Source organism: Rhipicephalus sanguineus, chromosome 1 (genome assembly GCF_013339695.2).
Source record: "Rhipicephalus sanguineus isolate Rsan-2018 chromosome 1, BIME_Rsan_1.4, whole genome shotgun sequence".
In the NCBI taxonomy this organism is placed as follows: Eukaryota; Metazoa; Arthropoda; class Arachnida; order Ixodida; family Ixodidae; genus Rhipicephalus; species Rhipicephalus sanguineus.
In genome coordinates this window covers 201,598,408-201,615,369 of record NC_051176.1, presented here as the reverse complement: position 1 = coordinate 201,615,369, position 16,962 = coordinate 201,598,408, and the positions used below count along the sequence as shown (strand labels likewise).

The 16,962-nt window shown below is 43.4% G+C and overlaps 1 protein-coding gene across 4 annotated transcripts in view; it reads left to right on the top strand.

The window, feature by feature from the left end:
- The window catches only part of LOC119405515 (AP-1 complex subunit gamma-1), a 116,155-nt gene that overhangs the window by 73,062 nt on the left and 26,131 nt on the right, over window positions 1-16,962 (top strand). For all 4 annotated transcript variants that reach the window (XM_037672366.2, XM_037672352.2, XM_037672373.2 and 1 more), the window contains exons 13-15: window positions 5,531-5,635; window positions 7,703-7,871; window positions 14,810-15,017. In XM_037672366.2, coding sequence (XP_037528294.1) covers window positions 5,531-5,635; window positions 7,703-7,871; window positions 14,810-15,017 — 482 coding nt within the window. The remainder of the gene's footprint in view (window positions 1-5,530; window positions 5,636-7,702; window positions 7,872-14,809; window positions 15,018-16,962) is intronic.

The window sequence follows — 16,962 nt, the reverse complement described above, 5'->3', positions numbered from 1 at the left end:
GCTGACAAGGAAACTCAACTCCCTTTTGTTCTTTTACTCTGGTGCTTATCAGTGAAAAGTATTTGTATCACTAAAAAAATATCGAAAACTAGTATGCAGCAATTAAGTATGCTGCTAGCACGCCTAGTGTGTGAAAAAACAAAACTGGCATATGTTTTTATTGGTTTCTCAGGGACGCAGCAACACATCATAGACCACTCAGAATGATTGCCACACCTGTGTAATTAAGGCTGTGTGTCATGACAGCTAGTAGCCCCTGCCCAGTCTACTGTAGTACTCTTTGCCGCATGACTCCAATGTTCTGTGGCAAAAGTGACTTGTGTTCCGCATGCGAAAAACCAGAGCCAGAAAGTTTTGGAACCGCTGTCCTTTGTTATAATTTTCTATTGGGTGGGGTTGGAACTGTTTTTCGGGAGATCGGAAGTCCCTCGGGCAAATTGGGTGAGTTGGCAGGTGTGCGTTCCCAATTGTGCATGTAGATGCACAATTGGGAACTTTTATTAGACTGGCATCATTTAGTGATATTAAGCATAGAATGCTTATTGATGGCATGTGCCAGGTTTCATCCGCATTCACACAGATCTTCTAGATATCCATTAATGGTATGTCTCCAGTCGGAAAGGCTCAGAGCAGTAAGCTTGTGGAGCACTTGTCATGCCAGAACTTCAACATTGACACTTAGCCGTGAGCCAATTGTGAAACAGCAAGTATTAAGGAGGCCTAGTTACTGCACCTAGCCGTATGTGCTATGCATGTTGAAGGACATTCCAAATATGAAGATGCTGGTGACAATTGATTTGTCACCTAATTATGCTGAATAAGGCAGTGCTGTGATTTCCAGAATAGGAGGAGGTATTTCTGCTAGTTATGAAGAATGATTAATGGTTATGTCAAAAAAATTTAAGCACATAGTAAGCAATATGATGGCAATGAGCATGCAATGGATTTCAAGGAGGCAGAAGCCCAAGAGCACCATGCCACATTCATGCTTTGCCAAACAAGTGTTTAAGAGCAGAAACATTGCAAATGCTGATTGGTGCAAAAGATGTAATGTCATAGCAGACATATTGGGTCATGTGACATTGCTATGAAGTCATTCCTTATTCTGAAGCTATAGTTTGCCTACAGTTTCCCTGTTTATTTCCTTATTTCGTTGTGTATTTCATTATTTCCCCAGCATGCAAAAGCCACAAAGCATTTTTTTAGCACCAAGAGTAAACGTGTTATCACTTAGTTTACTAGGTGACACCTTTAGGCCACCAAAGAGGCAATGGGCACACCAAAGCTCAAACCTGGGCTGGTTCGTGGGTTGGTGCTTGCCAAAGCTTTCATCATCAGCCAATTTTTGTATGTGATCACACCCTGGCACACTCCAGCCTCAGTGGTCCCACCCCACTCATTACCCAGTTCTATGATATTATTAGCCGTACACATTGTGCTCACTTAATGAAACTCCCGTTAAATGGAACATACTTGCTTAGTCCCTTCAGGTCATAGGTCGGCAAAAAATCTGGAGCTCACTCAGACTCACTCATGAAATATATTTTGCCCTTAGAGCTCACTCGGGCTCAGACTCACGAAAATTTTCTTCAACCGGACTCACTCGGACTCAGGCTCACTGAAAATTTTCTCAGCCGGACTCGCTCGGACTCAAACTCACGAAATTATTACTCACTCGGACTCACTCAGACTCAGACTCACGGCTCTATCTAAGTCTGAGTGAGCCGACTCATGAGTCTGTTATTGTATAATTGGTTTTATCGGCTATAGTGTGAATGCTCTTTCACACCAATATCTCACATAATTGGTGCTCTACTTGGCGCCTTTTGATCTCGCACCTTCAAATATGAGTTATCAGAGGTTGCAATCCAGTAAGGACATTTTTATTGAAAGGGATGACTAAGACGAAATATTTTTATCAAGAACTTCCTGTGAAAGAGTTTTTGGGGGCCGGTCATGGCCCCCCCCCCAACCTCTGTAATTCACGCCTCTGATTAATAAATATTGAGCTGGCGTATGAACTCTAGGGCTTTGAAGTATGTGTGAGTCAATGGGACTATAAACGTGAGCCAACATAACGCTGATAGTAATGCTGAAGTGGTGTAAATAGAACGATAGGTCGGCAAAAAGGTGTGGAGCTCACTCAGACTCACTCAAGAATTATATTTTGTGCTTAGAGCTCACTCGGACTCAGACTCACCAAAGTTTTCCTCAACCGGACTCACTCGGACTCAGACTAACGAAAAATTTTCTCTTCCGGACTCACGCGGACTCAAGCTCACCAAAATATTACTCACCCGGACTCACTCAGGCTCAGACTCGCAGCTCGATATGAGTCTGAGTGAGTCTGAGTGAGTCGACTCATGAGTGAGTTTGCCGACCTATGCTTCAGGTTCTGTTTAATGCGATTCTGCTGTACACACTTCTGCATGTACTATTGCATTCAGTATGATTTGCAGCATGAAAGCTATACTCCCACAGACAGGGAAAGCTGGTCCAGCTGGTGGCACCAATGTGCGGCGCTAAAAAGTGGAGAGGATATCACGATAGTAGTAATGTGCATACCCTCCTGCTTTCTGTCGTCTGCTATCTCCTATAACAGTGATGCTACCGCTGCGCCAATTGCGCCAGACTGCGCCAAAGTGCCCTGTCTGCTACAACCTGCTACATTTCCTCAAAATTTGGCGATTCTGCGCCAAGCCTGCGCCAAAGGGGTGTACTCTGACTTTCAGAAATGAAACTAACTACATGAGGTTCCCCCATTGAGAGCGACATCGCGCTGTACGCGGACGTACGCGGACGTTCTCCATGAGAGTGATGAAAATGGAGACAAAATACAATATGGTGTTGTCAAGTGGACGAAGGAACTGCGTTTTTTTTTTTTTTTTTGTAATCAAAGCATCAACTGTAGGCAACAAGGCGTAGCAGCAGTCAAGCGACATGCAGCCATGAAACGGCACATTGATGCTACCAGTCGTCATTGAGACGCTTCAGGTGGGCTGCAGCGGCCGAAAACGATCCAGCCGACTTTGGAATTCGGCAGTCCATGGAACGTTTTGCAGTGTGACCGCGTGACAAACGCAGAAACTCTGTTTGTGCTTGGCATGACTCTCAAGAGCATCCCATACTCGTGGGCTGACACAGCAACTGCCTTGTTTCCCAAGTTATTTGGAGATTCCGAAACAGCGAAGCAGCTTAGTTGTAAGAGGTTCAAGGCATCCTACATAGTTAGTGATGGCCTCGGGCCGTATTTCAAGAAACTTGTGCTTGATGAGCTGAACAAGCCGAATGTGGTTTTATCTGTTAGCATTGACGAGACCCCTCTTCCTGAACAGAGGTGCCAACAACTTGATGTTGTAGTTAGGCATTTCTCCAACAAAATGCAGTGAGTTGTGGAACACCTACAGTCTTTCTGGCTGGGCTCTGCGACTTCGGAAATTTTGGCTAGTGAAGTGCGGAGAGCAATGATGGACCGCCGCTGAAAAATGTCATTTGCTTTTCTAGGGATGGCCCTAATGCAATGAAAAGCTTCAGAAAAAAGATGCAGGAAGCATACCCTGACATCATAGATGAAGGAGAGTGCTGCTTGCACAAAGTGCACAACTCATTTGCCCGCGGCTTGAGTGCCATTGCCTCGGATGTCGACGCTGCTGTGGTCGATGTTTATTACTTTTTTAAGAATTCTTCGGCTCGGAATGAATTGTTGAAGGCAGAGCACCTGCTCCAAAAGCTAGTTTTGCTGCTTCAAAACGCAATTTTGCCTGCTCCAAAAGCTGCTCCAAAGTGGCCTAAGCCAGTAGCATCACTGCCTATAAGCAATAATGCGACATTGCGATTGGTAAGGTGTGTTGACCATCATGTCAATCATGTGATTGTGCGCTGCAAATACCCCATTATGGATAACGCATAGATTCTCTTGCATTAGCTGCTTGGGCCATGAGAGATTCTTGCACAATGCACGATGGTCGTTCACGGTCAGTGAGATAAAGCACTTTCGGTCACAACTGCCCATCACAATCGTTACCTCTTATTTTGCTGAAACATAGTTTGCACTGGCACTCCACTGAAGAAAACAAAACTACAAAGCTAGAGCAGCGATGCAGCGGGACGAAGCACATTGGGCTTCATCACGATGACCAGCATCACTTCGAGAGTTTAGAAAAAGAAGCAGGCGACAGAATGTGTGCATTGCTAGAATAGAAATATCCTTTCCAGTTTTCTATTTTTTCAAGAGCGTCTCACATTGGTACCACCAGCTCAGCTAGGAGAGTGCTGCAGTCACAGTACGCGCATGGTAACTCGCATCGAATGCAATAGTACGTCAAACTAGAGGGAACACAATCCGGCCACCATAAACCGATTCACCATTTTACAGGTTAGAGCTCGGAAAGCTCAAACTTGTTTCAATGTCTGTGTGGCAAGGGAGACAGTTCCTGCATGGATTCAACACATCTTTTCACAGAAAGGTCAATGAGTACTGCATTGATGTCAACTGGATTTGGGAAACACATTAAAGTGACACTAAAGTGAAACATTAAACCAGCTTAGACAGATAATTTTTTCTATTAGGACTCTGTTGTCATTAATTTCACTACAATAGGTTAAATATTATAAGAAGAAACAAAAGTCAGTGTCGTGCTTAAATTTTGCATCGAAACTTCAGTAGTCTTTTGCATATTTCAGGCACATTGGTTCAGTGAAATTTTCTGAAACTTAGTGTGGGACGACTTTATGTCAAACACAGTGTAAATTGTTTTTAGTGGCAAGCGATTATGTAGGCCCTAGCAGATGTCATCAAAACCTATGATGTCATGGTGACCTGGTGCAGGAACTTCAAGGCACCGTTGCCATCTGTATCTCCATTTTGCACATTTTCTCGCTTGCCAAGCGTCTTCTCGTGGCAAGAGTGGTGCTTTCTATATTGTGAAGTGGTAATTTACTAATACGAGGAAAATAGTTTTTCTATATTAGTGTCCCTTTAAGATGTCAAGGCGACATGCTCGTTGTTCTACTGAAATGTCCATGTGTGGGATAGAAATGTAGTCTGTGGACTAGAGTTTTTAGCTTTAAAACAGCTTTGGAGGTTGGCTTGCTTCCAGATGTTTGTAAATGGTCCATTTTGCCATCTATTGCTATTATCAGGACCACAGTTCTGGATAACAGGGTGGCTACTTGGTCTGGTTGGTACTGCATTCTAAAAGGAAAAATACGTTCTTTGTGCGCAAAACGTTTCAGAAAAGAAGAAAGATAGGACAGAGCGCACCCTGTGCGCTCTGTCCTATCTCTCTTCTTTTCTGAAACGTTTTGCGCACAAAGAACGTATTTTTCCTTTTAGAATTCTGGATAACTATGCCATACAAAAAAAAAATATGGAACAAGATTTGTTTATTGGCACAATAGCTACTATTGCCTGTAGAGTATCCATTCACTGCATTCCAATATTAATGCTAAAAATGAGTGTTGTATCTGTCTGACCTGTTTTTGTTGTTGCATTTCATACATTTATGTGCCCGCTCTTGTTTGTTTGTAGGCGGATAAAGAAAGTTGTGGATGCTTTCGGTGGTAACATGAATGTTGAGTTGCAGCAGCGTTCCATTGAGTTCTCTTCACTGTTTTCCAAGTTTGATCACCTAAGGTATGTAAGTCACTACACTAGTAACGGTTTAAATGGTTTAATTTCACCTTCATACAAAATGAGTAGGCATAATATAAAAAAAACGACCTTGCGTGAAGGAGTGTGCTCCAAAGATGATTGTTCATGAACCTTGAAGATGATTGTGTGTGAACTGGTGCAAGTCATGCGAGAATTCAGGTAATTTGGTTTCACACAAAAGAAATTTCTAAAACTGTGCTTAAGAGGGATAAAAGCAGTTCATAGACTTTCGGTGAGTCATAATGTTTGATGCAGTGAACATGTTGTAGTATTTTTGAGAGAATATATGTGATATATTCTGTGAAAATCCCTGAAAGGGATTGCAGTATTTATAAGTAAGTAAAAATAAATAAAAAAACTATCATTTGGTAATTACATGCTAGTGGTTGCCTGCTTTGAAGACGGGTGCAGTTTGGGCTTTCTCCCAACCATTATAAACGACGCCAGTTCCCAATGAACGCCTAAATATACGATGGAAAATTACGCTAGCCATGAAACATTGTTTTTGAGTAATTTTGTTTTAATTATCACAGCCAGCAGGTGTGGTTTTAAGTGATACAATTAGCCTGGATATACCTTCGGAAGTAAATTCAATTTCAGGCAGCTCATCATAACTCAACCGGGTGAAATATTGACAGTGGAACTTGGGGGACGGAAAATAGACATAAAGTAATCATTGAGGGCTGGAGCACACTTGTCACTGTTGATTGACTCACTGTCAGACTTAGTAAACAAATATTTGCAAATTTCGTTCCTTGGGAAAAAAGTAGGAATGGGCGAATATTCGGGCGTGTTGAATGTTCGAACGAATATTAAAGTATTCGAATTCGCTTCGATATGAATTTAGATTATTCGAAATCAACGAATATATGTATACATTTGACTGCACATAAAAACTCCTGTAAAGGTGGTTTCACTGCAGTGTCTTGTCACTGTGCCGTGAAACAACCCATCCAGGGGAAATCTGCATTGCTGCGAAGCCACATTAAATGTACATATTTTTTTTTAGTTTAAAAGCATGTTATATGGGGTTATATGCACTAAGTATAGTAATTTTTAAATTGTAGCATATTGCACCACTTATAACTTGCACCCTCCTGCTATTCAGATCTTGATACTATTCAAGGCTGCTTCCACTTCATTTCAAACTATAAAAGTGACATTCACTCATACCTAGTTCCAATCCCTAAAAAATTGTGCAAGGGTCATGACAAAAATGCTCATTTTTCTTAATAATATGCTGTAAATACTATTCGAACTATTCGATTCGAAATTATTCGACCGAATCACTATTCGCTTCAGATTCGCTTCGAACCTCAAATTTACTTTTCGCCCATCCCTAGAAAAAAGATATGCATAATTATTTCCTGGGGTTTGGGCTGAAGAATTTATCCTTTGCACCAGCGACCTTTTGAAGATATTGCTGTGTACAAGATTGTTATTTATTCCTGAGTTCTCTGGTTTTCTTTCTTTTGCTGATCTGCAAAGGCATTTTTTTTTCTGTTTAAAACGGAGTTTAGTCACTTGTTGAACCATTGATTGTTAGTGTCAGGTTTAAGAACTATTGTTGTAATGTGCCTTATCTCTAAGCTGCACATTTTTGTGCAACACTCGGTTGGAATTAACAGAGTGGCTTTGGAAGGCATCCTGGAAATCGTCATAGAAAGAAACGAGTATGCAGTTAATGAACATATGTGGCACTGGAGTACATGTGGTCGTTGATTTGCTGATGACATTGTTTGTGCCAGCCACACTACTCGCAATGAGTGACACAACTCATTGAGGTGCATTGTCTGCCACTGCTGGTAAACGAGCTGGTCAGGCAGAGGCCCAGTTCGCAATACGTTTATTTGAAGTGACTATGAGGGGAGGTATGGTTGACAAAGCACATTTGGTATAATGTTGCTTTGGTGAAGAGAAGTGGCCAGGTGTAAGAGGAGCGCACCACTGAAGCAAGAGGCAAAAGCTGCTCATTGTACTTTTTGGTGTTGGCCATGCTGTGGTGTGTCAGCAAACATGGCTTATAACATAGAGGACTTTTGCTTGCAGAGGGAGCCTTCTGGAACGCATGCCTCCAATGGAGAGCAGGTCTCTCGCAAGCTCAGCTGCATTGGACAATGGTCAGGCACGCGAAGATGAGATCCTGCTTGATGACCAAGCCCCCAGGGATGCCCAAAACACTCCATCTGCAGTCACTGGTGGCCCTCCTGCAGAATCGGTCAGTGTCTCTTCAATGCGAATTGGTATACGTGCACAAAACCTTTACAGGTTTGTCCAAGAAAACAGCGCTATTGAAACAGACGAGAAAGGAAGAAGACGGGAGGAGTGCGGTGCCGTATATCGACCAGACTGGACAATGTTTGAGTGACCATCTGTGGGAGCATGTGAACAACATGAAGAATGAGAATGGGAGCACTTTCGCTATTAAGTGCCCGTCCTGTCTTTTCCCATCTGTATTTTCCATAGCGCTGTTTTTTTTCGGTGAATCTATAGAAACGAGCTTGCCTTCAAACAAGTTACTTTGCATGTGTTGGTGTAGTCTGTTTCACTCTGCATATCTTCAAAGCCAAGGCACATTATTTTTTAGTGTATGAGGATGATATTGAATCACTGATAATAAATACCCCAAATTGACCGTAGCATCTAAATGACATGTATATATGGCACAAAAAGAAAAATGGTGCGCCTGAAGCTCTTGCACTGACATTTTTACCAGAGCTGAGTTTTTGCATGTTGTCTTCTTTTTGTTCTATATTTTTCACTGGATGCAGAGCTCTTTCACATTGACAGACACACACGCACATGCACACTCACTCACTCACACACACGCACACACACAAACAAATAAACAAAACAAAATCACGCCTCTTCATGATGAAATCATGCTTGCAGCAGAAAAATTCATTAGATATAGTGAATTTCGTTGAGTTGAGGTTTTAATGTTTAAACAGTAACAATAACTTCACACGTTTCGAGAATAGTCCTGCATCTTGGTAAAATTGCCACAAAGTTCAGTGCAGAACTGAAAAGGCAGAAAAAATTCTGGCTCTCTTGCACAACCATGAGATATCATACAGTGGCTATAAGCCTAGTGCACTGCTGTTCCTAACCGAACTGGCAGCACCACCTAATGTAGGTGGTGGAAAAGTTAGGATTGTCATTGCTTGCCTGCGGGCGCGCAATCGCGACGGAGTGGCGTAGCACCTCACCGAAAGGATATGAGAATGTCACGAAAGTCTGTCACTTTTCCATACTGCTGTGCGCACGGCTGCCACAACAGCTGGAGGAACCCCATTGGAAAACAGTTATCTATAAAATTCTGTGTGTTCCCATAGAAATCTCTTAAAAAAGAGAGAAAAAAAAAAACCTTAAACTGGAGCTGTGCATGGTGTAAACACCACGAACTTTGTCCATAAATGTCCTCACTCTTGCGTGCTTTTTTTTGTCTTTTATTATTAATTTGATATAGTATATACAGAAATATACAAGGACACTAAGAAATAGGGAGGGAGCAGGCTGACAGCTGCCACCTAGAGGGGCACAACGCCTGCCTGTGTATTTTGCACTCACACGTGGTTTCGTCTCGTTAGCCCAAACAGCAAGCAGTGACGGTGTGCTATCAGACGCACATTCGTAGCATCCACTTCGTTGGCAGTGAAAAGAGTTATATAGCTCAGCACCTGTAGAGCATTGTAAAATAAAAAGCTCACCTCCTCTTGTACGTTGTAGGTTTTCATTTGCACTATGCATTTCCCAATGATGTCAGAAGGTCCCCTTGCGCTCAGCAATTCTTTCACGCCGCACACCTGACCACTCGTGTTCAACTTCTTGGCAAGCAACGAGCAATTCTCGTTGAAGCACCTTTCAACATCTTGAATACTACGGAAACCACAGAACAAACACACGATGGTCGCCTCTCTCAATCACATCCATGCGCGAGCTGGCGACGCACCTTTCCAGCAGACGACAACTAATAATGAACTGATGGGCACTTCCATTTTTATGGTACGAAATGGTGAGTGTGTGTGGGTGTTATTGTTCCCCTTGTGGTGTCCAAGGGAAGGATTGGCACCAATAGACCGATCTCACCAGATGATCTGCGCATGCGCGAGTTTCCGACAGCGGCACTGCCGCCATCTTAGCTGGAGTACTCTGAGCGCTGCTGGTGCGGCTGCTTGCTGTGTGTCTCAGGTATATTGTCGTTTGGCATGAATCCTCGGCACAGAAGACAATTGAACGCTGTGTTAAACTGTGTCCGGACCGCTCATGTATGTTATTTTACTTCAGGTTACACTGCATATCCTAGCTTTAAGGAAAAAAAAAAGAACAGTTAGACAACGTTTACATGCGACCAGGTTGGTCTCTTCGTGTTGATGGGCACGCGTCGCTTCGCTGAATAAGTATTAGGTAAAAAAAAAATAATAAAGACGAGAAATCATGTTGCTGTCGTCATGAGAGCAAACATCTTTAGTGAACGTCAGCACGCGAGCGATACAAGTTACAGTGTACGGAAAACAACTTGCCCAAACGTAGAGCTCTCCGCGACTACGAAGACGGAAAAAAAAACAAACCGACGGGACGAAAAAAAAGAAAGCTTTTTGCGCTTATTTTTTGTTCAAGCAGTACTTTCAATGTACGTACACTGTGTTGTCAGCGCACGACTTCGAGCACAGTGATGCGTTAAACGTGAATGAATGATGAACGTGAATGATGGTCACCGTGAAGCAGGTTAGAAGCACGCCCGCGGGGCAACGACTGGCCGCATGCCGTTTGTAAAAGTTTAACGTCACGGAAATCTTCTGCACGGCAAAATATCTCCTGCTGCACAAGGGATGGATAAGTCAGTAAGAGGCTTTGGTGACACACACAATGTGGCGGATGAGCAGTGCCCCCCGAGGCCGGCGGCGGCAGGCTCAGCTGATTGCTCAGTGCCGATATCGTCGCTAGGCCAATACTGCTTCGAAGCCGCAGCGTATAGGTATGTATACGTACGTTAAGAGCCGTCTACGCTTATATAAGAAGCTAAGCTTTGCTACCGCTGTTGCTGCTTTACGCTGCGTTCGCGATAATATCACATTTCGAAAAGAATGGGAAAATCCCGGCGGCGAAGTTGGCTGCGATGCCGGCACGGTCGAATTTTCGCCGTGCACTCCATGGCGCGAGCTGTAAACATACCTTTGGCTTGTATCACAGGTATCGCTAGACACTTCACAGTCGTGATCGCATTTGATGAGAGGTCGGTTTACGTGTCGCTATATATTTAAGCGATCACTGTTTTGCCCGGAAAACACGTTGTATCCAACCTGTCGCCGCTGGCGGCGATCGCCCCGACGAGGGGATCGAGCACACGTTGTATGAAGTTTTGCTGTCGCTGACTGGCACATCAGTAGCGCAGAAAGCTTGTTATGACGCAATAGATTGTTGCTAAATTACCATGCACAACACACACAAATCACAAACACGGTGAACAACACGTTGAAAGTGCGCCGTAGTTGCCGCTCCGTCCGACTTCGTTGACTGTCGCACACATTTCTGTCGGAGCTTGACATCCTTTGAAAACAAGTAAAATCCGAGTCCTTTTTCTTCAGTTTGCTGTTGTAACATCTCAGCTTGCAGCACGTGAACCCAACCATCGCGATTCATCCAAATACGGCTCCTAAAGCTTGATAATGCAGCTCGCCGATGCACCAGCTATATGCAGCTGAACGTACCGAGTACTCTAAGTACCGGCATGCACTGCGGCAGCGGTGGCGTAGTGCAACTCGCGGTGAGATCGGTCTATTGTTTCTCATTTTTGGCGCATGCAGCTGCGTTATTTTCCCTTGCTATGGGAGTGAGACCTCATAATTGGGCTTTTAGTAATACGAGGGACGAGGAAGTCTGCTTTTCTCGAAGGCCTTGAGGCGAAAAGGCGATGAAATACTGGTTGAATGCCGATGTCAACGAGAGTTGCTAATAGACCCGTTTTTCGCCCAAAAGTGAATAATGCCTTTACGCTGCCTTTTCCATACTCTATATCAAAGTGGTTTAGCTGTAACTGCACAGTGCCTGAAAAAGTAATTCAATCAGTGCTGCCAGTGAGAAAGAAACTTGGAATTCACACAAAAACTGCAATTCATAGAGGTGTTTCATCTTTTCCTCTGCTGAGCGCTGCCATCGGGGTGTGGTTAGAAAGCTCAGTGGCTCACCTTTCCATGCCCACCCTCCTTGCATGAAATAGCTGCATCAAAAAGTGGGAAAAGAAGAAAAAAGAAAAAGAATGATAAAGGCAGGTCTAACTAAAATCATGATGTATGTTGAACTCTGATAGCTTCTTGCTATGGCAATTTGCATACCGATGCTGCCAGTGAAGTGCTCGCCTGTTGCCCTGAGAAAAACTTTGCTGATCCACAGTTTCTTTGTTGGATAATTGCATCACTGTAAACAGTGGCAAACCGATGGTCGTTTTGAAAAGTTTGAATCGTGAATTGCTTAATGGCATACGGAAAGCCAAGCACAAGCTCTATGTGATTATGTGCAGTGACTAGGCTTGTGTGAATAGTAAATTTTAGGTTCGAAGCGAATATAGTGATTTGGTAATTGCATATCGAATTCGAATAGTATGTATCACATATTATAAGAAAAATAAGCATATATGTCATGATCCAACTAACCTGCACAATATTTTTTTAATATTGAAACAAGGCATGTGCAAATGTCATTCTTTTTGGTTCAAAGCAAAATGGAAGCAACTTTGAATAGTTGCAGGATTTGACTTTCGGTCAAAAAATTTACTATACTTAGAGCATATAAGCCGGTATAACAAGTTTTTAAACTTAAAAAAACATGAATCGACGGGAGGGTAATTTGTTCATTTAACTTCGCGCCAGTGTGGATTTCCCCGGGATAGGTGTACTCACAGTATAGCACCCCTCCACTGCAGCGAAACGACCTTTACAAGGGGTTACATGCAGTTTATATATGTGTATTCGTTCATTTCGACTTCGAAATTTAAAATAATTTAAATTCGTTTCGAAGCAAATTCGAATGCTGTAAAATTTTTTCAAAAATTCAAACTGCTCGAATATTCACACAAGCCTAACAGTGACAGAGGGGAAGCATGTATCGCGACTCGTGAAATAATGTCAAACAACTCAAGTCTGCACCCTTGTATATCAGCACAGTAGCATTGCAGCACATCTGTCATGGAGATTGCTTTAGCAAATGTTGGGTGTGGGCAATCATCTTTCGGCGGCGGCAGCTCTCCTTTGTCTTCAATGTCACCAGACGCCACCACATCAGCAACAATTTCCGCAACCCACGGGCTTGCCGTCACTGCTGCCTCGTCATCAACTATGACAAAATCTTCAAAGCCAACTTCTTGGGGCACAGTATCAGGAATGCGTGCAAGTTCCTCCCAAAGAAAGGAATACTACTCACCATCACCTTCAGCTGCACCTGTGGCTTCGGCACCCACCTGGCACGGTCCAGCATTCTGAAAACAGTTCAAGATTGTCGCATGTTTCATCTTGCCAAATGCAGCTGATCGTCTGGATTGTGCCTAGTAAATTTGTCTTCAATTCTTTGTTCATTCACAACTTCGCAAACCTTGCAGTGTCCATGAACCATTTGTACAGGGATTTTCTCAAGTTTGTCATAGGCCGGCTTTCAGATGGGACAGCTGTGATTCCCATGCATTGGCTTGAATGACTGCCTTGTTTTTGAGGATCATTTGCAGCGTGTTTCTCGCAATCCGCCTTTTTCACCACGCCTCAGCGCATGCGCTCTCCCCTAGTGGCAAAGTTGCAAAATGTCTCATCTCGGAGGCTTTGCTTCTGGCAATACCGGTTGTCCCGTCCCCTACCAAACCCCTACCAAAATGGCAGAGGGCAGCACAGGAAAATGAAAGAGGCGGATTCCAAAGTGCACTGCGACATCGGATTTTTTTTCTCCACGTCCGACATGGCGAATGATCTCCACTTTGGCGCAGAGCGGCAGAGCTTGCCGCTGCTTTGTCATCATCTTTTGAGGTACACCGAACGCTGCAGGTATGGCAATGCAGGAACGGTTAGAACCACTTAAACGACACGTGATGCACAGGCACAGCACCAAATACGTATAAACGTGAACAAAGAAAGTATGGAGGATAAAAATAGAGTGCTGTTGTCATGGTGCATAACCGCGTAGCTCACCTTACATTGCCCTTCTCGTCTCCCCTTCTGATGCCTGTTCTCATGTTTCTTCTTGCCTAGTCGGGTCACGTGGTGAGCATTTGCCAAATAGGAGTGCTGCGCACAAAGAGGCTATATGCCTGTGCCTGCTGTGCACCTGTACCTGCTGTGCTGCCTGTGCCCACACATTTTGTGGGCCACAGCTGGGCTGGTCTGTGCACATGCTTGTTAATGAGCGCGCTTGCGCTCCATTCAAGTCCAGCCATGCGTGTGCACGCAGTCTTCTGTACCCACGAGACAGTCGGCTCAGCATCCATTCTCCTCAGATGGCGCTTACCTGTGGTGGTGCTTATGACATCATGGAAATCTACCACGCTTCCAACAATCTGTGCAAGCTTGCTGCGCTGCTTAGCTGCACCTGCTTATTCAAGCGGTTCTTTGTCAACAACCCCTTTGGTTTTCACACGATATTTCGTGGTTGGCGCAGCAAAAGCTTCTGTAATGTTTCTTTTTTCATTCTCTACTGTCGCCACAGCAACGCAGCTCTGGTGGCCCGGCGCATTGGTGCATGCGAGTGTACATCAAGCACGAGCACCAAGTTCGATATATTCTATGTATAGTTCATTATGGAAAGTACATTTCACATTAATAATGCTGAGACAAGTTTGCGTGTTCAATATAAAGCCTAATCCGTTGTACCCGGGTTTATTATGGACAGGTTTGATTGTAGCACTGCTTGCTATTATAGCACTGTTGGGCTGATACTCTACCACCTTTTATTTTTTTATACAGTTTACTTATAACAATGAAATCTTCATGACATTTGAACATAGTTATAAGTTGGTTCAACTGTGTGGCTGTTGCTCGCATTGATTTTATGTTTAGTGGCTCTGTTATTGCCTGAATACATTCTTGCTGCATGTGATGTTGACTAGCTGTTAGCTGTTGTGATACTGTCTCATAATTATTAAAATGTAATGGTGCTCGGTATGATTTCGTGTCTCAGAGTGCATTGCTGGACCTCCTGGGAGGTATGGCATCACCTGTGGAATCTGCAAGTCTACCTTCAACAGCGTCTAGGAGTGAAGGCGATGTACTTGATGTAGGGTCGACATCCTTTGAGGCTAGCAATCCTCCACCTACTGGAAGCACTGGTAGCAGTGACCTGCTTGATCTTCTGGGGGGCCTTGACCTCTCAGCTCCAACGCCTGCAGGTGAGTTCAAACAATGTACAAGGAAGAAATGCTTATGGGAAACAGCTTTTAATGGAATTCTCTTGCAACAAAATAGTGTGGACAAGAAATTGACAGCAGCAATTTCAGCAATCATATCGACCTTGTGTAGCCTGTGATGTTTTCTTCACTGCTTTAATACCCAATGAATAATTTAACTATCGTGACTAAATCATATTATTTTAACTTTTCTTGTAATACACTGAAGGCCAACCTCTTGTCTTCTCAAGGTCTACTGTAGATTGCCTGAATATTGTCCATACTTTATTCACATCAATATGGTCCATGAGTCATAAAACGAGTCAATATAAGTGCTACAGCTTGCAGCAATCGCGAATTTATGAGATCAACAGTATATTACGGGATTAAGTTCAAAATATGACCAATTGAGAAGATTTCTACTGTTGCTATGCAGCACCACGCTCATCATCTGCAACAAAAGAATTATTGGATCAGCTTAGCAAGCTTCCTGCCTTGACTGTTCTGATGCCTGCTAGGTCTGCTTCAGTATATTGAAATAGGGTTACTGCATATTTTTCTACTGTGATCTAAGCTATGTCTTGTTGCAACAATTGAGCAGCCCTTTGAGTTTCCTTCTTTTATTTTCTGCAGTAAGGGTACATTTGCACTCACAAGCAAATGTGAATAAAGAAAAATGAGTTGTTTCATGTTTGAGAAGGGCAGGCAAAAGTGCAAGAAGTCATTGGTAAATGCTTAACTTTGTCAAGTGATTTTCCACCAGGGTGACATTGTGACGCCTGTCATAAAGTCTCAGGTTCAGTTTCCTGCCACAATGGCTGCATTTTTGTAGAGGGTAAAAGGCAGTAGGAGTGCTTGTATACCATGCTTTGAGTGCATGTTAAAAATGGGCAATAAATTAATCTGGAGGTCTTTCCACCTTTTTTCACTACCCACATTTGCTTGAGTGTGAGTAGTAAGAATAGGGACTTCGAAGGACTAGTAAATTTTTGCAGGAAGACATAGCCTAGGTCAGAGTAGAAAAATAAGCAGTAGCGGTATAGTACTATGGTAAGTTTTGCAACACTAAATCCCATGTTTCTACGTCTCACATCCACAAGTAGAGAAGAAAAAAGGGGGATGTAGATAAAAGAGGTCGCAACAAATCAAAAATATACGACAAAGGGCAGAGGCCATGCTGGATGAAATAAACCAGTGTAATTGGCACCCTCAGGCCCAGAAAGGAAACACACTATAGCATATATAGCAAGAGTCAGGATAAAAAATAGGAGTCCTGTAAACGTAGGACAAATAGTAGGTTTTATGCAAGAGTAGTGGGCCGTGATGTGAATATTTGAATGAACAGTCCAGCCACACCGGTGTACAAAGTCTAGGAGCCAAATCACTGTAGACGCTTGGGCTCTGCACAAGCAACCATGCCCATGATGGAGTGCGTTCCACACGTGCTAGAATTTCAGACTGCACGAACTTGGTGAAGAGAGAAATATTTTGGAAATATACCGTATTTTCTCGCATATAACCCGCACCAAAAAACGGAAAAATTTGCTTACAAAGTGGGGGTGCTGCTTATATGCAGGGGTGGGTTATATGCGAGAAAATAGGGTACTATAGATGGCAGGATCTATTCAAAGCTCATAAACTGCATGTTATTGCATGCAAATGAGCGGAAAACGGGGAGAAGTTGCAGGTACAGTAAACCCTCGTTATAACGAAGTCAACGGGACGGCAAAAAAATTCGATATAAGCGGTAATTCGATATACGCGACTGCCCCATAAAAGCTCAGCAAGTACAGCTAAATTAGCCATGACAACTTCGCAGAAGTGATATTCATTGAAACAAACCTTTATTCACGCACAAAAAAGTCAGTCAGCTGGCTTTGTCGGGTGCTTCGGCTGGGCGCGAGGAGTGCCCGCTCCAGTTTGTTCAGGCAAATTATGAGGTCGTGGT